We start from the raw sequence: 27,891 nt of genomic DNA on the forward strand, positions 1-27,891 counted from the left end.
GCTGGTAACTACTAGAGTGCTTTATTCATATTTACAGACAGAAAACCTCTTTATATACATTTATAGCAGCGGACATACATGAATTGGGAGAACTTCTGGTACAAGAAGTGGCTGGATCTGAGCCCACTTGGTTACTTATACATTGAGTGGCCGGATGGTATATGGGTCAGTTATTGCAATTAGGGAATTGCTTCAAGCCTGCCCATCTAGGCCCCCCCCCCTTATTATTAAATAGCTAAACAGTACAGGGAGAAGGTCAACCAGGATAGAAATGTGCCCTGCGGGGTGTCATACCTGGGGGGGGGGGGGGGGGGGGGGATCTCTGGGCACATTTGCCCCTTTACACTGCTGCTATAACCAGGCTCTGTGTGACACCCTGCATCTCTGTATAGTGTTAACATAGCATGCCGTCACCTGCTATGGCCCTGGGTAATGTTACATCTGCCCCTACATAGTAGCTATAACCAGGCTCTGTGTGACATCCTCCGTCTTTGTATAGTGCTAACATAGGATGCTAGCACCTGCTACGGCCCTGGGTAATGTTACATCTGCCCCTACACAGCAGCCATAACCAGACACTACCCAATATCCTGCTTTAGATCATTGCAAAATGCTGTCTCAGCTTCTTAATGAGCTGCTGAGTCTCCACGTGATCAGGAAAGGCGGATTCAGACTTCTGAGCGGCCACATAACTGCTCTGGAGGTCTCCGATCTGCAAGATAAGACATTGGTCAGCGGTAATGTGGTAATCCCAGGCCAACTAGGGGTGGCAATAAATATACAATCTTGATTTGGCTACATAATAACACTGCTATGTTCTGCTTGTAGGCAGGAGAGGAGGGAACACATCAGGAGACTGGGACATATACTGTACACTAATCACATGCAGTTGCTCCCAGCATATACACCGCACAGTCCAGATATGACATTATACAGCCCATCAGCTGCACTGAGGACCACAGAAACCGAGATTTACGTCTTACCTGTTAAATCTCTTTCTTCGAGTACGTCAGGGGCCACAGGGATAACAGTGGGTAGAGAGTGAGGTCACGACCAATTGCAGCACCAGAAAGGTTAAAAATTCTGGCTGCCCAGAGACAGCCCTGGCTCCTCCCCTCCTCTACCCCACCTCCTAGGCTAGCTACTTTCAGTTTTTTCCAAGCCAGGCAGGAGACAAGATAGAAATAAGAAAAACCCATACAGAAACACATTCAACTAATATATATGTGTGTGTTTGTGGTTGCTCAACAGAGAAACCGTAACATGTGTAAGTACCCTCAACAGAGAAACTTTTAACGAAGTTCACTCAATGGAGAAACTATGAACTTCAATACCAATGAAGCAGGCGTGGCAGGGAGGGATACCTGTGGCCCCTAACGTCCTCGAAGAAAGATTTAACAGGTAAGACATAAATCTCGGTTACTTCTGCGACAGGGGTCAGGGGTCACAGGGATAACAGTGGGACGTCCTAAAGCAGCCACCTAAGGGTAGGGATGCGCCTGGGCCGCAGCTAGTACACTCAGGCCAAATGCGCCCGGACCCCCACTGGAACCGGGAGGGAGGCGCCCAAGTAAGTTTGCTTGATAACAGACCTCCGGGCAATAGTCTGCTTTGTAGCAGGCCAACCCTTCTTTTGAAATCCATTAGAGGACAAAGAGAGAGTTAGATTTCCTAAGGGTTTTAGTGCGACGCACATAGATGCGCAAAGCACGTACCACATCCAGAAAACGCTGCTCAGGAGAAGCATCCGGCCTACGAAAGGCCAGGACCACTATCTCCTGGTTCACATGAAACTTGGGACACCCCCTTCGGAGGTGTGAAGGGACAGTTCAAAGAACCGCCCTATCAGGATGAAAAACCAGGAGAGGAGACTGACAGGACAGAGACGACAAATCAGAAACCCTCCTGGCCGAAGCAATGGCCAACAGACAAAACTTTTTCCATGTAAGCCAGGATAGATACACTGATCACAAGGTTCAAAAGGGGGGCCCTGAAGGGCCTTGAGAACCAGAGAAAGATCCCATGGAGCGACCGGTGGAACAAACGGAGGTTGATGCGCAAGAAAGTGCGGACATCCTGCAACAATGCCAACCTCCTGTAAAAGAGAATAGACAAGGCTGACACCTGCACCTTAAACGAAGACAGCCTTCAAACCCTTTTGCAGAAAGGACAGAATCTATGACAAACGATAACTCTTCACATTAAACTGACGGGAACGACACCAGGAAAAGTAAGCCCGCCAGATGCGATGATAAGCACCAGCCAAAGAAGGCCTACGAGCCCTGAGCATAGTCAAAATCACCCGTGAATTAAAGCCCTTTTAATAAGGAGGTCTCAACAGCCACCCCATTAAAGACAACTGCTGTATATCGGGATGGAGGAACGGACCTTGTGTGAGCAGATCCGGCCACAGAGGTAGACGGATTGGAGGGGGCCACTGAAGATCCAAGAACCAGATCCTCCAGGTCCAATGCGGGGCCACCAGGATCAACGTGCCCCCTTCCACCTTCAACTTGCAAAGAACTCTGAGAAGGGCACCGAAGGTTGGAAAGGCATACCTGAGAGCGAACGGCCACGGGACCGACAGAGCGTCTACCGTGCAAGCTCCTGGATCAAGACCTGGACCCATACAGGGTGACCTGGTGATTGTGGCGTGACGCCATCAAATCCACCTCCGGTCTACCAACACCTGGAACACTTTCGGATGGATGGTCCATTCGCCAGCATCCAGAGTCTGACGACTCAAACAGTCTGCATCCCAACTTAGGACACCCGGAATGAAGATTGCAGACAATGCGGGGATCTTGTTCTCCGCCCAATGGAAGATACGGGAGGCCTCCGCCATGGCCGCCCAACTTCGAGTGCCACCCTGGTGGTTGATATAAGCCACCGTCGTCGCATTTTCCGACTGGACCTGCATTGGGTGACCTCTGCCTGGCGGATAGCCAACAAGACTGCCCTCAGTTCGATAACATTGATGGACAGTAGGGATTCCTGCGAAGTCCAAAGCCCCTGAAAGGATCTCGGACATGTGACCGCTTCCCAACCGCGGAGACTGGCATGAGTGGTGAGTCCACCGGTGAATCCAAAATGGCCTTCCCTCCATAAGGTTCTGATCTAGAAGTCACCAGGAGAGGAAGATCCGCGCTGCCGGTGACAAGACAATCAGGTGTGATCATATATATATTGGTATACAACCCCGACCATTTCTTGAGAATTTCCCGTTATAGGGGGCGAGAGTGGAGCTGTGCATACTCTGCCATGTTGAAGGCCGACACCATGGAGCCCAGGACCCTCATGCAGGCATGGATTGAGACACACCTGAGGAAGAGGAGATGCTGAACACGGGACTGCAGAGCCTTGCGGCGTACCTCTGGCAAGTAAATACGCTAATGGACTGTGTCCAACAGAGTCCCTAGGTGAACCATGGATTGAGCAGGAATCATGGATGACTTGGGCCAGTTGGTAACCCAGCCATGGCGTTTCAGGACCGCTACGACCTTGGTCAGTGTGCCTGGAGAACCTGAGGCAACTGTGCCAGGATCAACAAGTTGTCCAGATACGGAAGAATCCGGACACCCTGGTTGCGAAGAGTATTGCCCATTACTGCCATGACCTTCGTAAACACCTGCGATGCTGTGGCAATGCCGAAAGGTAGAGCCTGAAACTGAAAATGACGGTCCTCCAGAGCAAACTTCAGAAACCGCCAGTGTTCCTGTTTGATTGGTATATGCAGATATGCATCCTGGAGGTCAAGAGATGCCATGTAGTCCCCTGGTTGTAACGCCAGAACAAGGGACCGCAAGGTTTCCATCTTGAACTTTGGGACCCTGAGAAATTTGTTGAGCCTCTTTTGATTTAGAATGGGACGGAAAGACCCATTGGGCTTCCGCACCAAGAAAAGACTGGCGTAAAAACCTGTGCCTTGTTGAGACACTGGAACGGGAACTATGACCCCTGCAGACAGTAGCTTTTGTATGGCCTGCTCCAGAGCTGTGCGCTTTTCCAAGTCCTTGGGAGAACTTGTGGAAAAGAACGAGCTTGGCGGTCGACGGCGAAAAGTTATGGAATAGCCTTTTGAGACCACATACCGAACCCACGCGTCTATCGTGGATTGTAGCCAAACGTCTGAAAACCGTAGCAGGCAACCCCCCACCCTGGGATCCCCCAGGTGAAGCGCCGCCCCTTCATGCCAAGGGCTTATCCTCGGGCTTCAGGTCAGGGTGTCTGGTGGCCCAGGAACGATTTTCCTTTGCTTTAGAGGACTTTGCGGGCTGGGGCTGTGCCTTTGTGAACGACTGCCCCCTACCCCTGCCCTGAAAACGAAGGGACTGGAACAACGGACGGGGACGTGGAGGAGTGAATGGCAGGAAAGCCGCCTTTGAGGCAGCCACCGTGGCCACGATTTTGTCCAACTCTGATCCAAACAAGAGGGAACCCGTAAAAGGTAAAACTTTAAGTGTTTGCTTGGAATCAGCATCCGCTTTCCAGGAGCGGAGCCACAGAGACACACGCCTGAGACTTGGCTGCAGGGGCGGTGCAGAAGAGAGCTTGTATGTTAACTGAGCGATAACTTGGGTAAGCTGGGCCCAGGCAGGTTCCTTAGAGGAAGCTTCCACAGGGGGCTGCGCATGCGTCTTTATACATTGTAAGCATAACCCCTCCACAAGCTGGAGGACACCCATCTTGCAACGCGTGCAGGATACCAATATAGGGGCCCATGTGTCATCACCGCTGTCCTCCGACATTGTACAAAAGGCAGCTAGCTATAATTAACACAATATACGTCTGACAGGCAATGATAGTGTTAAAACAGTAGGAGAGACGCAGCACACATACATAGGCATAAAATGCAAAATAAAAATCTGGCACTGGGCTCCGCAAAGCACTATGACCGGCAGGAGCATAAATTACTGTAACCGGTTATCCTTGAAGGAGAGGTACGGGTGGGGAATTGCCCAGATGGCCCAGCCGTGAAGCGATGTAACTCCAGAACGGCAGGGAGCTCTCTGTGTCCCTCTTGCACGTGCAGCAGGCAGGCAGGAAATGCACGTGGGTATATCCAGAACCCTGTCTCCAGGGGAGGGGCAGTGTGAGGAGAGGCTCCCTCCCCCTACTAGCAAAATGGCCACCCAGGATCTGACTCCTGCGGCGCCGGTAAAATGGCGGGGATCCGGCGCTTGCCGGGCGGCCCCGCTGCCCACACTCAATAAGTTCACTGGTGGTCCAGCGGGACAGAAGGCGGACCTGTCCGCCTGCTTGCTAGTGCAGCCTGGCAATCCCTGTCGCCAGGCTCCTCAGCTGCTAGTGCATGCGTGCACACTCCCACCGGGAAGCGTGTTACCTGAAGCGGTGCCTCCCGCTGGTGTCCCGGTGCCCGATTCACAGCTGCGGTCCCCCAGTGCCTGGGAGCCAGTCGATACACCCCTGCTGTGGAAGCCACGTGGAACGTGTGGCTGCCGGGTCCAGGTGATGGAGAGCAGTGCAGGGGTCCTGGCTCCTGCCAGCACAACTAAAACTGAAAGTAGCTAGCCTAGCTGGGGTAGAGGAAGGGAGGAGCCAGGGCTGTCTCTGGGCAGCCAGAAATTTTTACCTTTCTGGTGCTGGAATTGGTCATGACCTCACTCTCTACCCACTGTTATCCCTGTGGCCCCTGACGTCTGCCGCAGAAGAAATACATATAAACAGGGTCTTCCCAGGGAGACACAATCATTACCATGCTGATTGGAGCCCCAGGCATGAGCACATAATACGTGGTCAGAGGGTCACTGATTATATCTCATTTGCCTGCAATCCTGCATTAGCACATGTTCAACTATTATCAGTCTGCTAGCCTCCGGTGGCTCTACAGCACTGATACACTGCACCAAGCCAGTGATTTACCCTCACCTATGATGTGTCACAGACCACACACCTCACCTATGTGCCATGGACCACATACACACCTCACCTATATGCCACAGACTACATACATAAATACATACATACATACACACACACACACACACACACACACACACACACATCTCACCTTGTCTGAGAGAGAGGCAAAGTTGAAATGGGGCTCATACATGTGAGGAGCGAGGGCAGCAGAGGTCTGCAGCAGGGCCCGGGCCTGTAATGACATCATGGGATAACAGGTATATCAGATTCTCCCCATGTTGCAGATCTAGCCCTTATGGTAATGCAGCATCGCAGTGCCTCTCACCCCCATTTAGATAACAAGTATATAATTCATCATATGTCATACTTCTAGACCTCACCCACCAGTTAGATAAGTAGTTTGTCAGATTCTCCCGGTCTGTAGGTCTAGACCACAGGACTTCAACCTGTGGCCCTCCAGATGTTGTGGAACTACATGTTCCAGCATGCCCTGACAGTTTTGGCATGCTTTTATATGAAAAAATGTGGCAATCCATGTTGGAACATGTAGTTTCACAACATCTGGAGGGCCACAGGTTGAAGACCCATGGTCTAGACCTTATAGTACTGAGGCATCACAGTGCCTCTCACCTCCCAGTTAAATAAGCAGTATGCCACACTCTCCCTGTCTGCAGTACATGTATCAGTAATGGGACCTCTGAGATACAGACCTTTTCTACATGATTCTTGCGCATGTCCAGCACAGCAAGGTTATTATAGGCTTCCGCATGGTCATTGTTACTGGCCAGAGTCAGCTTGAAGCACTGATAGGCCAGATTGAGGTCTCCAATTCCCTAAGAAGACAAATGCAAGTGATGTACATGAGTCAGACCACTTTGGCGACACACGGATGTATTGTACAATGTTGCCTGGAATGAGATTTCAGGCCCTGGCTACCAAGTCTGCTAGCGGCTCAGCTGGGGTATCTGGGCATTACTCGGGCAGGTGATAATACATATGAGCACTCTGACGGGAGAAGGGATGCCGCACAGCAATGTAAATCTACTACCGATTCCACAGTTCTGGATTCTGCCGCAATGGATTTATATTGGATTAGACACAAACACAGGACATTGGAAACTATTCGTCCAATATAGCTCAGTCTACCTCTGCATAACTAGTACCTGTCACACATGACTGCACATATCTTGGAATCCGCATTTGTTGGTAAATTTGTCCAAGTTGGATAAAATTGGACCCAAGTGCCTTCTGTCTATGGAACAATGATGTATGTATGACTTGTGGTCCCAATACCTCCAGATAAGAACACTGCGGTCCTGTCAACCCAGAGAAAGCGCTGCTACACAAACACTACTGGACTCTTCAGAGGTGTCCATGTACTAAGCCTTGGAAAGGCTTAGTACAACCAGCTCCTAACGGTCATAAAACACAGCCTGAAACTTTCCAAGGCTTAAGCACCGTATACACAGCATGTATGGTGTGAGCTGGCTAAGCACAGATTGCCCGGCACACATGCTGAGCAGGGTGTTGCCTATGCTTATAGGCAAAACCCTGCAATGTAATTACATACACAGGGGCAATTGTAGCCCTATTTCTAAGCAATCTGACCAGATTGCTAAGAAATGAAACAAGGATCGCGTGGCAACCTAGCGAAGGAGATGCCAAGTCGCACGTGTTGCCATCACTGGCATGCGGTATAAGTCTAGTCATCGCCAGTGTTCTCTTCCCAGATGGCACAGCACACATCGCTGGTGCATCACTGTGTGCACAGCTAAGCAGTACTGCCAGCACGGAGGCTCAGTCGACCCATGTGCAGGACAGTGCATGTATGATCTATCTCTGTGGCAATGGAGACACGCAGGACCGCATCAGATCACGTAGAATCACTCCATGTGTATGCCCCAATAGTACATAGACCCCCTAGTCATGAATAACTGAAGATACCAGTTAGGCTGGCATTAGTGTCAGGAATTCATTAGTCTGTATGCACCAATGCACCTCAATGAATCTCCCATTAAGAATCTCAATCAAACACGTTACCAAATCCCTATTGCTATGGTAATATCAGACACTAGTGCACCACCCAGTCAGTATAAATGGCTCTAAGTTGGCCTATAATTAATATCAAGCCCCCAGTGTCTTTGCATATGTTACACTAGCGACTTTCTATTGGCTTGTTACATTAACATGGCTATGGTCTCTGCTCTACTCTCCACCAAGCCCACATTCTTACACCGCTCTAACCCAGTATCTACATACCACAGCAACGTGGCCCAAATTGTACCAGACATCAGCGGCCTCCTCCTCGTTCTCAGCCAGCGACAGAGCTCTCTCAAAGGAAGTGAGGATCATATCATACTGCTGGGCGTAGAAGCAGCACAGCCCCAGATTGTTATACAGCTGGCAGTTATACACCCCCATCTGCAGGAGGCGCCTGTGAGAGAAGAACCAGAACTTATTACCCTACGCTGCCAGATGGAAGAGACATCACGCTGTGCGTTATAATGACAGGACTGTCCTACTAATACATGGGCATACATGTGCACCACCTCCAGGCGATATCAGCAGGAACCCTCTCCCGAGTCCTGGTGATGTCAGAAGCCCACTTTCCTGCCTAGATGTGGCCCTGTGATAGTGACGGGCTCTATACACCACTGAGCACCTGTAATATCGCAGCGCAATCTCCGGTTGGTCTGTGTAGAAGTGGTTACTCCCAATACACGCAATGGCTTCCACGTGGGTGTTGTCCTGTTTGAGAACCTCCTTGTAGTACTCCGAGGACGATGCCAGATTATTCATTTCCTGAAGGAGGCGACAGGTAAAGCAGATTGGGAACATGACAAAACTGCATAATTTCTGCTCAGTGTTAGAAATATCACCCTGCTTATATACCCAGGCATCCACTCTTACCAAGCATGGTTGCTGACGCATTACAGGAAAACTATCTCCAACACAATCACCTGCACAACCCATGGGAGCAGAACATTTGGGGTTTGTATCCCATGCAGAGTAATGTGTGCTCATGCTCTGCCAGTGATGCGATTGTAGTAATCACGCAGTACCTAGGGGGCTTATGATTTTGGTTATGGTGTACGTAAAGAAAGATACAAGGCTGAGGATGTATATATACTGGCAGACGCTCATACTGAAGAGGTTTCTTGTTTTATCTTCAGTTTACATGCAATCTGCAAATGTGTAACATATGACTCTGCCCGTCCAGCATTACTATCACTGTGTAGCCAGCCTATAGTGTGCTGGAGCGTATTGCTGGGGGTAAAGGAAGCAGTGTATGGAGGGGCTCTGTATGGGAAGCAAACATGTGGGTATTATTCCATCCATATTCCACATTGGATCTGCACATGAGCCACACAATGTCCTCTGCAGAGATATTCACATATGTTATTGAACAGAAGCCATTGCCTTCCTAATCGTCTGATAATGGTTATGTGCCCCCACCTCATGGATCCGTGCCACTGCACATAGGAGGGTCACTTCTTTCGGAAATCGGTCTAAGCCTTGCTTGTAGAGGGCTAAAGCAGTCAGGGGCTGGTCCATCCGCGCGTACACCTGCAAGGACAGAGATGCACCATAAATACAGAGGCAGTTGTCTGACAGAAAGTGCACCATCACCAGCAGATATCATATGATCCATCTACTTCCAGTACAATTATAGAGTAGGTAAGGTCTGTCCCCAGCTCCCACGCTGGCTGTCCTACCTATTGTGTGCATAGGAGCAACAAGATGCCTCTCATGTCAGCCATACTGTCCCAGCATCACCTGGATCGTTACCACCATGCTGATGAGATACTAATGACTATCGTCTCTGTAGTCACAGAGCAGCTGGAAGAGATCTGGTTGCCGGACCTGTGCGAGTTATCTAACAGACCACCTGTATTCCTGCATTCTGTCCGCTTCGCCGTGTCGCATATCACATGGGAAAAACAGCCATAATTTTGTCCGAGTTTTAGGCAGGTCTGTCAGTGTGATCAGTCCGCGGTATTTGTAGCATTGTGTATTTGTGTGTTCTGCAATGTGATGGGATTTCCCCGGACTTACTTTTCCCAGGTACAGGAATATATCCACCATGTCTTGATGTGACAGAGCCGACTTAAACTGATTTTCTGCTTCACGAAACAAACCCAGCCTGCGGGAAAGTGCAAAGAAGCGGTTATCAGACGGATCCGATAAGTAATGCCGGCGGTCGGAATCCCGACCGCCGAAATCCCGACATGGGGGGGGGCGTGGAGCGCCCCCCTTGCGGGCTCGCTGTGCTCGCCACGCAGCGGGCCCGGTGCCTCGCTACGCTCGGCACACTAATTTATTCTCCCTCTATGGGTGTCGTGGACACCCACGGAGGGAGAAAGTTTCGGGATTTCGGCGGTCGGGATTCCAGTGTCGGGAATCCGACCGCCGGGATCCCGACCGCCGGCAAATTGACTGCATCCCTATCAGACGTCGAACATGAGATAAAGCATAGGCATGAAGATCTGGTTCTGATGTCTCCACCAGCAAGATAAGAGTCATATGACCTCGCTCACATTGTGCTACTAGATAGTCACCACCACAGTACAGAACGTGACCCGGCCACGCCTTGTGTCGGGTGATCTGCTCTATAGCGTAAAGGAAGGTGACTGCGTGTGAGGAGAGGTAACGTAATGCTTACATTCTCCATCATACCGCACTGTGTACAGCGCCGGCAGGCCTCACCTGTAATAGCACTTTCCCAGCTGCACCTTCCACCACCAGTCCTTGTACTGAGCATGCTCCGTGGCCAGTGCCGCCAACTCCAGTGCCTGGAACCAGACAGATCAACATTATTCCTGCCCAATAGCACCAGGCACAATCCATAGGAATATGTCACCTAGGTTGGTGACACACAGGTTGTTCTGTACAGGTATGCTAAGCCACAAGTGCCAGAATGCCCGGGCACCTAGAACCCACTGGCACCCGTGCACCACCTGTACACACAAGCACTGAAGTACAAAGGATCTTATTAAATGGAGAAGTTATTCTTCCTTCCAATGGGAAAGCGCTCATTCCGGAATTCACAGCTGAGCGTACAAGTCTGAATCGGGCCCTATTTCTCTGTGGTTTTATGGCAGATTTGAGGTTAGTAAATCTGAGGGAAGTAATCCCGTTGGTAAATAGCAGGGGTTTCAAACCCACTGCTTAGTAAATCACCCCTTTAAATTTTGCGCACCGTTCAAAACGTCTTCATTAATTTGAAGTAATAAAAATATTTACATTTTTCACGTCGTTTTCATGGTTGAAGATATATTCAAACAATGTCTGCAAAAGAGAATAAAACAGATTATATAGAAAGACATATAGAGAACTATTACCCCTTCAGTAGCCTAGACCTGGGGAGAAGAACATCTGCTCCAGTCAGTGGGGGTTATTCTAGTTCACTTGCAAAGGCACAAATCACTCTCTAATGGACAAAACCATGTGCACTGCAGGTGGGGCTGATGTAACATGCAGAGAGAGAGAGAGAGAGAGAGAGAGAGAGTTACATTTAGGTGTTTTAATGTTTCTGCGCAGGGTAAATACTGGCCGATTTATTTTTACACTGCAATATAGAAGTCAGTTTAAAGTAAAAACCCCACCCAAATCGAACTGTCTCTGCACATGTAACATCAGCCCCACCTGCAGTGCATATGGCTTTGTCCATTAGAGAGTGACTGTGCCTTTGAGAGTGAACTAGAATAACCCCCAGTAGCCGCTTCTCTAAGGACCTGCTCAGCAGAGATCAGCCAAAACCAGACATATAGGGCCAGATTCTCTAAGCTTCAAAAGTGATAAAATGGAGAGTGAAAAACAGCCAGCCAATCAGCTCCTGTCTGACATTTTTCAAACACAGTCTGTGACATGGCAGGTAGAAGCTGATTGGCTGGCTGTTTATCACTCTCCATGTTATCACTTTTGAAGCTTAGAGAATCTGGCCCATAGAGAACTATTATCCCACCAGTAGCCTAGATCTGGGGAGAAGAACATCCGCTCCCGACAGTAGCCACTTCTCTGAGGACCTGCTCAGCATAGATCAGCCAGACATATAGAGAACTTTTATCCCATCAGTAGCCACTTCTAAGGATCTGCTCAGCACAGATCAGCCAGAACCAGACATAGGGAGAACTATTATCCCATCAGTAGCCTAAACCGGGGGAGAAGAACATCCACTTCCGACAGTAGCCACTTCACTAAGGACCTGCTCAGCACAGATCAGCCAGAACCAGACATAGGGAGAACTATTATCCCACCAGTAGCCTTGACCTGGGGAAAAGAACATCCACTCCCGACAGTAGCCACTTCTCTAAGGACCTGCTCAGCATAGATCAGCCAGAACCAGACATAGGGAGAACTATTATCCCATCAGTAGCCTAAACCGGGGGAGAAGAACATCCACTTCCGACAGTAGCCACTTCACTAAGGACCTGCTCAGCATAGATCAGCCACAACCAGACATATAGAGAACTATTATTCCATCAGTAATCTAGACCTGGGGAGAAGAACATCCACTCCCGATAGAAGCTGTTCAGTATAGGGGTAGGAGCATGCGATGCAGAGAGAATGAGGGTGACTTGAGAGAGCCCGGGCTAGTGTTCCACAGATTAGCAGCAGTAAATCCAGAACACGGCGAGATTCACTTTACTGAAACATTTAAGTTAAATTAAAGATGACAAATAATGGTCTCTTATGAATTATATAGAGAGTACCCAGCCACTATTACGGTGTGGTTTATGTCCCCTTGTTACTATGTACATTATTACTAAGTGATTTATGTCCCATTGTTATTATGTACATTATTACTATGTGGTTTATGTCACAAAGTTACTATGTACATTATTACTATGTGGTTTATGTCACCTTGTTACTATGCACATTATTACTATGTGGTTTATGTCAACTGTGTTACTATGCACATTATTACTACGTGGTTTATGTCCCAGTGTTACTATGTACATTATTACTACGTGGTTTATGTCCCAGTGTTACTATGTACATTATTACTACGTGGTTTATGTCAACCGTGTTACTATGTACATTATTACTACGTGGTTTATGTCACAGTGTTACTATCATAGGCGAATCTAGGGGGTGCACCGGACCACCCATTAGCCCATTTTGTAGCTGAGGGATGGGGCTTTCCAACGAGCCCAGCCACGTGTCTCTAGCCCCCTGGGAACCGGAGATACTGCCAAGCAAAGCTGGAATGTTTTCCCTATAGGATAACATGGGACCCGCTAATTCCGACCCCCACCCAGTTAAACGGCTGCCAGTTCCCCCTTCGGCATCACTGAAGCATGAGGTTGATCTCAGTCGAAACCAAATCGCTGGGCCTTCAATCTGATACCAGGCTGGATCCATATGGTTTAATTGGTTCCATATGGGTTAATTGTTTTTTTTTTTAATTTCTTAAATGTAATTTCATGACCGTTTATGTTCTTTGAGGGCAGATTTCTCTGGAACCAAACAGCCCAGTTTCACGGGACCAAAATCATTCAAAGCCAACTCAAAAGTTCTTCAATATGATACTGGTCTCATGTAAATGGGTCATTTGGTTCAGAAGATATAGCTGGTTGGTTAAAGGAGGGTAGGGAGAGGGGAGTGGTTGTCTCTCCCCCTCACACCAGAAAATGCAGGGACTAGGCTGGTGTATAAGGGGTCAGCCTGGGAATGTCCCTGCATGATCCTGGGATCATATTCCCGGGTAAATCCCTGCATTTTCTGTTGTGAAAGGGGTATTATTTAAAACAGCTGTGACCTGCAGTGCTCCGAATACAACCGGGCAGCCCCGGCTGTATGCCCAGCTGTCAATGACTGTCACCCCTGCAGCTTCCGCTCCAATTCTTCTCCCCCCTATCACCTCAGCCTGCCCCCCCCCCCTTTAATCATGTGGTGCCGGCGCCCGGCATGCTCCCCTGACGTCACGCACAACAACAGCGCGCACAATATTTCAAATGTCCACTCAGCTAGAGGGGACACCAGGAGGGGAGTGGGAGAGTGCTCTGCGCTGCACTCTGCTCCTCTCCCCATAGAAGCAGCTGAACCACTCTCCTTCTCTCCCTGCAGCAGCAGCGAAGGCTCATATAAAAATTTACAGTAAGTGGCACTTTTGGGGGCATTGCTTAAGGGACGCTACAAGTGGCGGTATGTGGGGGCATTACGCATAATGTGTGGCTTAATGTGTAAGGGGCATTACAGTGTGCAGCATCATGTGTAAGGGGCATTATGTGTGCAGCATCATGTGTAAGGGGCATTATGTGTGTAGCATCATGTGTAAGGGACATTATATGTATGTGCAGCATCATGTGTAATGGGTACTATGGTGCGCGGCATCATGTGTAATGGGTACTATGGTGTGCGGCATCATGTGTAATGGGTACTATGGTGTGCGGCATCATGTGTAATGGGTACTATGGTGCCATCAAGCAAGAACCCCCTAGCAATGAGCACGTAGGTAAGCAGCACTTATGTGGCAAATATGTAATGGGCATCATGATGTGTGGCACAATGTGTAATGGGCATTATTGTGTGTGGCCTTATGTGTAATTGGCATTATGGCGTGTGGCTTTATGTGTAATGGGTATTACGGAGTTTGCTCAAATGTGTAATGGGCATTACTGTGTATGGTCTAAAGTGTAATACCACACCCCTTTTTGTGATGCCACACCTCCTTCCCAATGAGGCCACACCCCCTCTTTGCCGGGGTCCCCCTGCTATTATGTCTAGATCTGGGACCACCCATTACCATAATTCTAGATTCGCCTATGGCTACTATGTGTTTTATGTCACAGTGTTACTATGTACATTATTACTATGCGGTTTATGTCACAGTGTTACTATGCACATTATTACTACGTGGTTTATGTCCCAGTGTTACTATGTACATTATTACTATGTGGTTTATGTCCCAGTGTTACTATGTACATTATTACTATGTGGCTTATGTCCCAGTGTTACTATGTACATTATTACTATGTGGTTTTTGTCCCAGTGTTACTATGTACATTATTACTATGTGGTTTATGTCAACTGTGTTACTATGCACATTATTACTATGTGGTTTATGTCACAGTGTTACTATGTACATTATTACTATGTGGTTTATGTCACAGTGTTACTATGCACATTATTACTATGTGGTTTATGTCACAGTGTTACTATGTACATTATTACTATGTGGTTAATATCACGTGTGCCTTTTGCAGTTATGTTACTGTTTCTTCCCCATGTAAAGCAAACATTGACTAACCTTTGCCATGTTGGGGCTTTGTGCGTATTTAGACATATTTAACCTGGACAAATTAATAAAGGGTCCATCCGGACTGGTCAGCATTGAAGCCTAAAGACAAAAATAAAAATTACATTCTTATAATAAAGCAGAGAAATAATGGTTCATCCAAATAAATGGCATAAAAGCAGCAAAGAAATGTGGAATCCTTTACCGTTCCCAGGCGCACATACCGGCCAGATGCGCTGGTCATAGGACGGGCGGTATGTGCTGTTCTTGGGGTCCGGATTGCCTGCTCCATGGTACCAGGCCGCCCAGACTGTGTACTGGGCCGCACAAAGCCAGTGAGTGGTCTCCCTGATTGGGTGACAGGTCTACAGGGGGCAAGAGACAAGAGAACTAGGTCTCAGCACCAAACAATAAGAACAGAGGAGTGATAGGTGGCTTCTGGCTACCTGGGATTATATAATACAGTGGTTCCAAAAGGGTGTGCTGTGGCTCCCTGGGGTGCCTCAGGACACTTGCAGGGTGCCCTGGGTTGGTGTTCCAAGACCAATTCAAATTATTTCTGGTTAATTATTTATGGGCAAAACCAGTGCTGGTGGCTGCCAATAATAAAATGTGTACAAACAGAAGCAAATCCTGCCCTTTACCACATAACTGACCCGAGGAATTGTATATAAACCCAATGTGATTAATTTTTTTTGACCTAGGGGTGCCGTGAAAATGTTTTGATACCCTAGGGTGCCGTGATTCAAAAAAAGATTAGGAACCACTGATAGAATATATAATTTATACCTGGGATAATATTATATACAATCTGGGATTATAGGGGAAATGTTATAACCTGCTGTGTGACCATGGCAGCCTCACTGGGGCAGAGATCCTGTATTTGGAGATGGAGTAACAGAATGAATGGGCACAATGCAGTGGGCTGTCTTATGCCCCTTTCCCACTGCAGCTAAAAAACGGTAAATCAGATTTTCAGCGCAATTTACCGTTTTAAGGCTGCAGTGGGAAAGTAACAGAGTTGAAATATCGTTTAAAGTTAAATGGTATTTCAACACGTTTTTAAAGCAGAGTCCTACATGGCTAAATAATGTTTGAGAGGCAGTGGGAATGCCTCTTAAACGTTATTTAGCCTCCAGGCAGTCCCAGTGCCTGATGAAACCTAGCAGTTCTCACTTTGTGCATGTGTAATGTGTGCACGTGCATAATAATGAGCCGCTAATTACATATGTGCATATATAATGAGCGGCTCATTAGTATGCACATGCACTCATTACATATGCGCAAAGTGAGAACTACTAGGTCTCATCAGGCACTGGGACTGCCTGTATCCTGCATGGACCCCCGCTGCCTCCCCACTGCCCACAGGTAAGTACAAGGGGAGGGGAGGTGGGGGCACAGGGCAGGTACGGGGGGGGGGGTTAGGCACTATTTACACTGGGGGGGGGGGATTAGGCACTCTTTACACTGGGGGAAGGGGGGGGGGGGATTAGGCACTCTTTACACTGGGGGAAGGGGGGGGGGGCGGTTAGGCACTCTACATTTTACACGGTTCACTGCAATGGGAATGGAACTTAAATGGTATTTAAAACGGTAATCTGCTGCAGTGGGAATGCTAATACCGTTATTAATACCATTTAAGATTACCAGTACTTTAAACTGGTCTGCAGTGGGAAAGCAGCATAACATGGGGCCACATCTCAGCAAACAAAACAGGCCTTAGGAGGTACATCGGCTCGCCAGGTAACTTCCCTGTGGACCCTATGCCCAATCCTCCCCTGTTGGTTGCTATCGGCAACCTGAGTCTTGATACAGTTCCCTCTTATGTCTTTACAGCACTCTAGTAAATGAGTGAACTTATTACCTGACTGCTGGACTCGGACCCTCCAACTTCTTGCCCGCTGTTTGCTTGAGGGAAGTCCCAGGCCCTGTGAATATTATAATTCAGTTATTCACTCTAAGCATTTAACCACATTGCACAAGTAGCCCCCATGTAAATAAATACAAGTGTCCGGAACCACCTTCCTTTCTCTAGTCACTCAAGGGCTGCTGGGAACTGGCTAAACCCCCCCCATGGAATGATAAGATGACAGTCTAGTGGAAGTGGGACATTAATACCTGCAGGATTAATGGCCCATCAGCCATAAACCCAATATCAGTTGTTATGCACTTTCGGTACTTACTGTATTTCCTAGCACGGCGCCCACGATCTACATTGTATGTGTAGGGACGATATCGCAAGAATTGCATGCATCTTATGCTGCTTTCCCACTGCCAAACCTGCTTTGACCCGTTTTTTTAAACGGGTCAAAGCAGGTTTAACCCCTTTCCCACTGCATGTAGTAAACGGTATATTACTGGTTAATTACCGTTTTTGTACCTTTCACATTGAACCCCTTGTGAAAGCTACAAAACAGTAATTAACCAGTAATATACCCCCCCTCTACTGAGCGCCGTGCATATCAATGAGCCACTCATTACATATGCGCATATGTAATTAGCGGCTCATTGATATGCACGGCACTCATTAGATATGCGCAAAGTGGGAACTATTGGTTCCCATCAGCTGCAGGGACTGCCCCGACGCCGTATGGACCCTGAAATGACCCTGCTGCACCACCAGCATCCACAGCACAGTGCCCATGTGGGATGGACCCCGGAGCGTCCCCACTGCCCAGCATCCTGAGGGACCCGAAGTACTGTGCCCATGCCAGACCCGATGCCTCCCCAGAAGTGCGTGAACCCCGCTGCACGGATCCCCCACGCAGGTAAGTATCAGGGGAGGGTGGGCACAGGGCAGGTACCAGGGGAGGGGGAAGTAGTGTGGTATTTTAAATACCGTTTAAGAGGCATTCCCAATGCCTTAAAAACGGTATTTAAATGTGTAGGACTCTGCTTTTTAAACGGGTTGAAATACCGGTTAACTTTAACCGGTATTTCAACTCTGGCACTTTCCCACTGCAGCCTTAAGCGGTAAATTGTGGGGGAAAAACGGCAATTTACCGTTTAAGAGCTGCAGTGGAAAAGGGGTATTATGTGTTTGTGTATGGACGAGATCGACGAGATATACAATCTATACAACTGAAAAGATTTTTAATTGTATGTACAATATCGCATCTTATGGATCTCATCTTATGGATCTCATGGATCTTATGCATCCATAAGATCCATAAGAAGCCATAAGATAAAAGATCCATCAACACCAACCCGAAGCGTGGCGAGCGCAGTGAGCCCGCGAGGGGCGGCGGTACGCGTCCTCCGACCTTTTCATACCCCCACTATCCACGTCGGCGTGGAGTTGATTTTATAGTGTGGCGAGCGCAGTGAGCCACAGAGTCCGAAGCGTGGCGAGCACAGCGAGCCCCGCGAGGGGCCGCGCATTACTTCACAGGTATTACGCGTGCACTCGCCACACTATATAAATTCAACTCCACGCCGACGTGGATAGTGGGGGTATGAAAAGGTCGGAGGACACGTAGCGCCGCCCCTCGCGGGCTCGCTGCGCTCGCCACGCTTCGGGTTGGTGTTGATGGATCTTTTATCTTATGGATCTCATGGATCTTATGGATGCATAAGATCCATGAGATGCGATATTGTATATACAATTAAAAATCTATTCAATTGTATAGATTGTATGCCTTAATTAAGGCATACAATCTTATGCGATGGGCGCTGTGCTAGGAAATAAGTACCGCACTTTTAGCTCTGGTCGGAGTTACCCTTTTACAAGGAGGAGAAAGTTCTGACACGGCTCTGGTCCAATCACATTCCTCCTCTTCCCCCACTGCATTCATTTAGGATTCGGACATTCCTCTTCCTACCAAGAGAGCCGGAGAAACTGCTTTGGGCCATTTACCAGGTGCCAGTGTTTGCCAGGCTGGCTTGTGTGGCAGTAACGAGTCACTATGCCCCAGAGTGATGGGTAAAGTGTCAGGGTGAGTGTCCTGGGACACCACAAATGGGTCAGGTATCACCATTGCTATATGGAAGGGAGAGTGACCCAGTCAGGGGAGTTTCCCCCCAGGACAGGACTTACGTGCGACCTGTGCAATGGAGCTGTCATCCAATGTCATCTCAGCAATTCCCTCCTGATCCACGTCAATCTCATCTACATACACCATCTCTGTGAGGGCTCGGGTCTTCAGGCTCCATGCTGCCTGTCAGGAGATAGGAGGGAACAAGCTCTGAGCGCTATACCAGGTCAATAATGAAGGATCAGCTACATGCTCAGGCCATGCTACTGCGCAGCAGGGCATGTCAGGTCAATATACTGTAGCTTCCACTGTCAGTCACCATGGTCAGAGGGACTTATGGAGGCCATGCTACTGCGCCATAGGGCATGTCCAGCCCAATATAGCTTCCGCTGTCAGTCGCCACGGTCACAGGGACTTAGAGATGGAGGGCATGGGTTACCGCCTTCTGCCAATGTTGGGGTATCAGTGCGGAGAGCAGCTACCCAACACTACAATGGCGCATCATGTGGAGATGGTGCTATTAAGGGTAAACTGCTAATAAAAGTAGAACGGATATTGCTAATGAAGATATAAACAATACATATATAGCGATGCGGCTGATAAAAGGATGTTCCACATAAAAGATCAATGATGAAAAGCAAATGAGCACAGCAGCAAACTAGTGCAAGTCAGTGACTTCAGGTCTGGTGTGTACAGCCTCCAGAATCAGTCGTCACAGGAAAGTGGCAAAAGGTGTCCTGCACTAATCACAGTGCCCTGCTAGAACAGGGTCTGGTGCCAGTGTTCCACGTTTAGGAAAAGATGCTATGTACATGCGCACGCCATCTATTCACACTGAGGGGAGCTTGGGGGGAATCCCAGCGCCACTGTAAGTGCTGAGCACATGCTATAGAATGCTGCCGAAGGCCCCTTGTTTGGTTGTGTGCAGAACTCCTGTACCCGCACCTCATCGCCCTGTCCCCATCCTAGTGGGAACACTAATGGCCGCCTGGTCTCAGTTACACCTGAGCATGGCACAAGGTTCTATGCTGGAGATATCATGGTAGAAATGAATACGCCGGTGGCCCATCCGTGATTCTATTACACGGCTAGAACACATGGTTTACAGCTACAGCCATACTGCAGCCATTACCTGTACAAGCTGCTCACTGCCGGACTCCTCGAAAGCAATGAAAGGAGAGAGAAGATAGACAATCAGGCAGGAGAGAGAGAGAGAAGATGGACAATCAGACAGGAGAACAGAATCTAATAGCAGCATTCTCGGCCTTACACCAGTGCTCCGATAGTCTCATGGCCGTCATCATTAGTATCGGTACCTCTGCCTGCACGCCCTAAACAAACATGGAAGGCAGGCTATATTGCCATGAGTTTCATGGAGGGAAGTGTCTGGGTTTTGGGAGGGGTTTGTCAATGTGTCAGTTACACACACACACACACACACACACACACACACACTTGAATATGTCCTCTTACATCATGCGGGTACAGTATTAATAGCAGGTACATTTTCATCACACTAATGCTGGGTACAATCCAGAACAATTTGGGATAATTCCCCCAATTTTGACACGTCTAACGAACGATTGAATGTAAAAAGAGGAGAATTGTGCATGTTTTCAATGCGATTCCGAACAGACGCGTGTCTCCGCTGGTCGTTAGGTCGCTTTGGAGATTATACCTGCTGCACTAAAGATTCGTCATGTACATGGATGTAGACCATGTACTCCAATCCAATCGTGTGACCATCGTATGATTTCAAGGAAATCATCAATGGTCGTTCTGGTGTGTACCCTACATAACTGCGGCTGTCTGGTGTAATTCTCGGGAGGGGTGTAGGGGTCAGAGATTATAACTCAGGTCTGTATCTCTGTGAGAGTGTGGCATGTGCTGCACCAATGTGAGCTGTAACAGGAATGCCTCCATGTATGGCAATACAGAAGGATGGCGGAGTGCTCCTGCTCCCTTCCGGTCACAGCAGGAATAACTTCTATCAGTATCAGCTTCAGGACAGCAGCGCAGCCTACCTGGCATGGGTACAGCGCTGTATACTGCTCACACAGGAGCAATTCTATCTGGCGTGTACAGGTCCCACAGCCTACCTGGCACAGGTACAGTATGTTTAACAAGGACAACGCTGTACCCACGCTGCATGCAGGTACAGCACTGTATACAGCGTAATCAGGTACAGCGTAGTATAGGAGCTCGGGTTCTACAGAGGACAATTAGATGCTAGTCTGATACAGTGTGAACACATTACAGACAGTCACATGTGGTGATCCTATTAGTACATAATCTGATTACTGCCCAATGTTACGTACAGCCCTGAATGAAAGCTTCATGGATTACCTTATTCAAATCCACAAGGCATATACTGCAACTATATCGCTGCCACTATATTGCCACTGTGCCCACCATTATACCCCTGCTATGATCATGCGACTGCACCCATAGTTATGCCCTCGCCATGATACTGCCACTCCACCCACCGTTATACCCCTGCCATGATCCTGCCACTCCACTCACCATTATACCCCCACCATGATACTGCCAGTGAACCCACCGTTACACCCCCGCCATTATACTGCCACTGAACCCGCCTTTACACCCCCACCATGATACTGCCGCTGCGCCCACCGTTATACCCCCGCAGGAGACAGAGCAGTCAATCAGCAGAGCAGTAGTACTGTGCATGCGACACATTGAGAGCAGGGGCACCGTGCAGGAAATACACGGCAGATATAGGCTTGTAAAGCAATTGTACTGTGCATGAGTCCCACAGAGCAGGTACTGGGATAGAGAGCAGTGGTGCTGTGCAGCAGTCACACATAGTACAGGTACTGGGAATGAGAGCAGTAATACTGCGCAGGAGTCACACTGATCAGATACTGGGAGTTATCGCAGTGGTAATGTGCAGGTACTGGGTATTAAAGCAGTGGTACTTTGCAGGATACACACAGCAGATTATTTTTGTTAGATCAGTGATACCGTGCAGGATACATTCCTGTCTGATACTGGGAGTTATAGCAGAGGTACTGTGCAGGTACTGGGAGTTGAGCAGCTATTTTGCTGCTCAACTCCCAGTAAAACAGATCGGTACTTGTTTCCTAGCACGGCGCCCACGATATTCAGTCTTATGGCATTGTATTCAATTTAAAATTGTATACCATTGTATATGGCATACAATACAATGCATGCTAAATTGTATTAGCACCCTAATGGGTTTTTTCAATGTTAAATGGTCCCCCTATACGATTTTTAATTGTATAAGCACCTTAATAGGTGCTTACAATTGTAATGCACCCCGCACGCCACTATCAACGCAAACCCAAAGCATGGCGAGCGCAGCGGTACGCGTCCTCCGACCTTTTTATACCCCCACTATCCACAGCGGGGTGGAGTTGTTTTTATATAGTGTGGCGAGCGCAGTGAGCCACCGAACCCGAAGCGTGGCGAGCCCCGCGAGAGGACGCGCATTTCTTCACATGTATTCCGCATTCGCTCGCAACGCTTCGGGCTCGGTGGCTCGCCACACTATATAAAATCAACTCCACGCCGACGTGGATAGTGGGGGTATGAAAAGGTCGGAGGACGCGTACCGCCGCCGCTCGCCATGCTTCGGGTTGGCGGTGATAGTACGGGTGGCGTGGGGGTGCTTTTAACATTGTAAGCACCTATTACGGTGCTTATACAATTATTTATCTTATAGGGGGCACATTTAACATTGGAAACACCCATTAGGGTGCTTATACGATTTAAAATAATACCATTGTATATGCCATACAATTCGATGGTAAACAATTTAAAATTGTATAACATTGGCTAACATCGCATCCCATACCATCGTATGCGTTGCGATGGGCGCCTTGCTATGAAACAAGTACCAACAGATCATATACTAGGAGTTGCACAATACCACTGTTATAATTTCCTGTATCAGCACAGTACCACTCTGCAATACCCAGTATCTGATCTGTCTGTATCTTGCACAGTACCACTGATCCCACTCACAGTATCTGATCGGTGTGTATCCTGCACAGAAACACTGCTATAACACACAGTAATGGCACAGCACCACTCCTCAACTCCCAGTATAGGCAAAGTACCACTGCTATAATGCCTAGTATCTGTAGTACCACTGGATCAGTCACAGGAGTGCTACTGTGCAGCTGCTGGGAGTTACGGCGGTGGTACTGTGCAGCTGCTGGGAGTTACAGCGGTGGTACTGTGCAGCTGCTGGGAGTTACAGCGGTGGTACTGTGCAGCTGCTGGGAGTTACAGCGGTGGTACTGTGCAGCTGCTGGGAGTTACAGCGGTGGTACTGTGCAGCTGCTGGGAGTTACAGCGGTGGTACTGTGCAGCTGCTGGGAGTTACAGCGGTGGTACTGTGCAGCTGCTGGGAGTTACAGCGGTGGTACTGTGCAGCTGCTGGGAGTTACAGCGGTGGTACTGTGCAGCTGCTGGGAGTTACAGCGGTGGTACTGTGCAGCTGCTGGGAGTTACAGCGGTGGTACTGTGCAGCTGCTGGGAGTTACAGCGGTGGTACTGTGCAGCTGCTGGGAGTTACAGTGGTGGTACTGTGCAGCTGCTGGGAGTTACAGCGGTGGTACTGTGCAGCTGCTGGGAGTTACAGTGGTGGTACTGTGCAGCTGCTGGGAGTTACAGTGCAGTTGCTGGGAGTTACAGCGGTGGTACTGTGCAGCTGCTGGGTGTTACAGCGGCGGTACTGCGCAGTTGCTGGGCGTTACAGTGCAGCTGCTGGGAGTTACAGCGGTGGTACTGTGCAGTTGCTGGGCATTACAGCGGTAGTACTCTGTGCAGTTGTTGGGCGTTATAGCGGTGGTACTGTGCCGGTATTGGGAGCTGCAGCGGTGGCACTGTGCCGGTATTGGGAGCTGCAGCGGTGGTATTGTGCAGGTATTGGGAGTTACAGGAGTGGTACTGTGCAGGTGTTGGAATGATGAGCACGATCACAACCCCGGCCACGGCACACAGCCGCCATGGTACCTGGTCACAGGGCTCCTTCTCCAAGATCCGGCTACAGGCCTGAGAGCACAGCTCGAACTTCCTGCGGCGAAAGTAGCTCCATGCCTGGAGCAGCGGCTCCATGTCCAGCCCCATCTAGACGGAGCGCCCGTTGCAGGTGAGTCTTGAGGTCGGTGGCGCTCAGCACTGAAGCAGGCCGTTCGCGTCTCCCTGGCAACGGGTCAGGCGTCTTCTCGCGTAGCGACAGCAAGGTCCTCCGGGAGGAAACGGGTGCCCCAGCTAGTGCCTGACGGAATGCTCCGCATGCACCTGATAGGCTTGCACTCCGAGAGTCCCCGCCCTCCCCCTGCACCGGATAGGCTGCACTCCCAGTCCCCCGCCTTCCGCCTGCACCGGATAGGCTGCACATCGAGCCCCGCCCCCCGCCTACACCTGAAAATAATAGCAGGCTGAGGCAGACTACTACAGCATTACGCATACGCAAGCAGCCTCCCTGCAATTTGATTTTAGGGTAATCTGCGGGTAGGTTATGCAGTCAGTGGATAGAATCAGCTTTATTTGACCAAATCTAGGAATTAGATTTGGATTGCTTGTACAACAGGCAGGGTGGGAATAAGTAAACAGTGACAGTACATCACGTGTACATATGCACTAAACATATCCTGATGAGGGACATGGACTTGGGGGACATATTTATATCTTTTACACCGCCGCAATACCTGGGTTTTTCCCTTGTGGACCCAGGTCAGCGGCGGTGTAAAAGGGGTTATCCCGTGTCCCTTTACATGGGACTTCTACCCAGGTAGAACACTTGACCAGGGTAGAACATGGCAGGACCTGGGTAGATGGCAGTGTAAAAGGGTACACCCTAACCCCCCCCCAATAGTGTAGCGGACCTCTTCCCTTGGGGGCCACTGCTGATGCAGGGTTAGCTTTTAAAATGTGTCAGTCATTAAGGAGTGCACCTATGTATCTGTGAGGTGAGCTGGAAACAGTGAACGTAGCTCTCGAGGACAGGAGTTGGCTACCCCAGTTCTAAGCGGACAGTCACTACCGTGTTTCCCCGATAATAAGACACTGTCTTATTTTTTTTTCTTGAACAAAAAACACCATAGGGCTTATTTTAGGGGTAGGGCTTATTTTAATGAACATTGACAGCAAATGTCAAGAAACATGCCCCCAGTCCTTCTTGATACAGGTAAACATACCCCAGTACTCCTTAATAAACATGCCCCCAGTCCTCCATTATATCGGCAAACATGCCCCCAGTCCTCCATTATACCGGTAAACATGCCCCCAGTCCTTACAGTAATAAACATGTCCCCAGTTGTCCGTGATAAAGGTAAACATACCCCAGTACTCCTTTAAGTCTCAATAATGTCCAGCTCTTCTTTGCTGTGACACAGCTCCGTTCTGCAGCCTCATTATGTGCGCGGTGACGTACCGCACCGCAATGCATCCATGGGAATAGAAGCTGCTTCAGAAGAAGCCGGTGCTTTTACCTACACAATGGAGGTGAGGGGGGTTAGGGGTGGTGAGTGGGGGATCAGGGGGGTTTTGCATGTGTAGAATCTATTGTCTGAACGCCAGATAATGAAATTTTACTAGGGCTTATTTTCGGGGTAGGGCTTATTTAGGACCAGTGTCCAAAATCAAGGGTAGGGCTTATTTTCGGGGTAGGTCTTATTATCGGGGAAACACGGTAGGTTGACCTCTTAAAAAGATTCACATATCTTAGGTCGACACGGCTAAAAGAAAGACACAAGTTTGGTAGCGGCTAGTTTCTATGAACATAGACACAATGCTGGCATGTCCTTGTAGTTCCTGATTAGCTGCAGTCCTGTACTGGTGGTGGTTGACTGGATATCCGGACCCTAGGTCGACAATAACTAGGTCAACCACCATTGGTTGACAGTGAGTAGGTCAACACCTATGAATGGTCAACACATCCAAGGTCGACAGTGGCAGACGGTTGACACATGCATTAGGTTGATAGGGAAGGTTAACAGTCAAAAGATTGACATGAGTTTTTCACTTTTTATTTAGCCGACAGGCGGTATTTCATGCCCTACCATCCAATAGGGCATGGTGGGAGAATAAAATAGTGTGCCGAGGCACCATGCCCGAACACGAGCCATGTGAGGAGACATTCGGGACCAAAAAAACGTGAACAACTCGTGTCGACCTTTAGATAGTCAACCTTCCCATTGTTGACTTATGCTTGTGTCGACCTTCTGTCCATGTCGACCATGTCTAGACATGGTTGACCCAATATATACCATAAATGGTAGATTGATCTACAGCAGGGGCAGCCAACTCCAGTCCTCGAGAGCTACCAACATTTCATACCCAGTAAACAAGTCACCCAGCATGTGTACAGGTGTACTCATTACTCACTGGCATTTCCCAGGTCACCTAGCAGGTGCAGTCATTACTCATGGACACATGTCCCAGGTCACCCAACAGGTGCACAGGTGTACTAATTACTCACTGACATTTCTCAGGTCACCCAGCAGGTGCACAGGTGTACTCATTACTCACTTGAGGACTGGATTTGACCACCACTGATCTACAGTGTCTAGACCAGGCATTCCCAACCACAGCCCTCAATGAAGGCACACTTCTAGTCCAGGTTAACCTATTGATTTATAATCCACCGCCGTCCTGTATACCTGTGATAGATACATGCTGTCAGCTTCTTATCCAGGGCTCTATCAGACCTCGTGGCCCCAATCATCATGTGACCCCATAGGTAATGGAGCAGGAACACTCCTATGCTACCTCCAGGTGTCAGGCAGCCGGAGCACAGGACGTTCCTCCCCTACCCCAAAGTACAGGGCGCCCCTCCGCTACCCCCAGGTGTCAGGCAGCCGGAGCACAGGACGCCCCTCCGCTATCCCCGGATGTCAGGCAGCCGGAGCACAGGACTCTCCTCCGCTACACTCGGAGCACAGGACATCACTCCGTTACCCGCGGAGCACAGGACGCCCCTCCGCTACCAGGTGTCAAGCAGCCGGAGCACCTCTTCCCCAGGTACCCGGGAGGCTGCGATGCTGTGTGATTGGCCGGAGTGCGCGTCCGTCAGCTGACGCAGCCAATCGGGCGGGGGAGGCGTGCCTGGACCGCACTGCAGGAGGCTGAGCAGGGCAGCGGAGGCCACAGGCGGGGACGATCAGCACCACGGATAGCGGCGCTGGGAGGGAGGCAGCGGCATGCACCGGCCATGACGGAGAGCGGGCGGATGGCTGACAGGACCGCCCCGAGCTGCCACCTCCGGCTGGAGTGGGTGTACGGGTACCGGGGTCACCAGTGCCGCAACAACCTCTACTACACAGCGGCCAAGGAGATCGTCTACTTCGTGGCCGGGGTCGGAGTGGTCTACAACACCCGGGAGCACAAGCAGAAATTCTACATGGGCCACAACGATGATATCATCAGGTACCGGGCGCAGGGTGACCCTCATAGGGGCGTGTCCGTCCGAGCTCAGGTGTTGGACTCAACGTAACCTCCTGTACACATATATACAGCACCCTCACCTGTCCTGTATATCACCTGACCTATCACTATCATGTATATCGCTACTACCTGTGCTTTCTATCGTCCTCACCTGTCATGTAGATCACTATCACCACCTGTCATGTAAATCACTATCGCCACCAGTGCTCTCTATCGCCTTCACTTGTCATGTATATCACATTCACATGTGCTCTCTACCGCCCTCACCTGTCATGTATCACCTGACCTATCATCCTCACATTTGCTCTATATCGCCCTCACCTGTGCTGTCTCACCTGTCATGTATATCACTTT

The 27,891-nt window shown here is 49.3% G+C and overlaps 2 protein-coding genes across 9 annotated transcripts in view; one reads left to right on the forward strand and one right to left on the reverse strand.

Annotated features, from left to right (window-relative positions):
* TTC8 (tetratricopeptide repeat domain 8) lies at window positions 1-27,118 on the reverse strand. 4 transcript variants are annotated; one of them, XM_083166520.1, is made up of 15 exons: window positions 24,103-24,411; window positions 20,231-20,254; window positions 19,161-19,281; window positions 16,989-17,052; window positions 15,330-15,489; window positions 15,137-15,226; window positions 11,128-11,172; window positions 10,591-10,676; window positions 9,940-10,027; window positions 9,340-9,450; window positions 8,546-8,685; window positions 8,143-8,317; window positions 6,594-6,716; window positions 6,032-6,115; window positions 1-712 (listed from the first exon to the last, which is right to left on the reverse strand). In XM_083166520.1, the coding sequence occupies exons 1-15, from the start codon at window positions 24,214-24,216 to the stop codon at window positions 596-598; spliced, it is 1,542 nt and encodes a 513-aa protein (XP_083022646.1). In that variant the 5' UTR covers window positions 24,217-24,411; the 3' UTR covers window positions 1-595. The 4 variants fall into 4 exon arrangements, with proteins under 4 accessions (XP_083022646.1, XP_083022645.1, XP_083022648.1 ...); XM_083166519.1 differs by having other exon boundaries at window positions 20,231-20,257; window positions 24,103-24,410; XM_083166522.1 differs by lacking the exons at window positions 20,231-20,254; window positions 24,103-24,411 and adding an exon at window positions 26,754-27,118.
* EML5 (EMAP like 5) overlaps window positions 27,096-27,891 on the forward strand; it is a 114,404-nt gene continuing 113,608 nt past the window's right edge. Inside the window, exon 1 of one of the 5 annotated variants that reach the window (XM_083166516.1) lies at window positions 27,096-27,519. In XM_083166516.1, coding sequence (XP_083022642.1) covers window positions 27,305-27,519 — 215 coding nt within the window. In that variant the 5' untranslated portion in view covers window positions 27,096-27,304. The remainder of the gene's footprint in view (window positions 27,520-27,891) is intronic. The other 4 variants (XM_083166515.1, XM_083166514.1, XM_083166513.1 and 1 more) reach the window with 4 other exon arrangements.

This window comes from Crinia signifera, chromosome 12 (assembly GCF_055691185.1).
Source record: "Crinia signifera chromosome 12, ASM5569118v1, whole genome shotgun sequence".
In the NCBI taxonomy this organism is placed as follows: domain Eukaryota; kingdom Metazoa; phylum Chordata; class Amphibia; order Anura; family Myobatrachidae; genus Crinia; species Crinia signifera.

Excerpts from the sequence above, each read along its gene's own strand:
- TTC8 (XM_083166519.1), bottom strand. The coding sequence starts at position 24,216 with ATGGGGCTGGACATGGAGCCGCTGCTCCAGGCATGGAGCTACTTTCGC. Across the intron at positions 15,227-15,329 it reads GGTATGTGCGCCTGGGAACG|GCTTCAATGCTGACCAGTCC; the intron begins GTAAAGGATTCC and ends TTTTGTCTTTAG. Across the intron at positions 9,451-9,939 it reads TATTCCTGTACCTGGGAAAA|GTGTACGCGCGGATGGACCA; the intron begins GTAAGTCCGGGG and ends CTGTCCTTGCAG.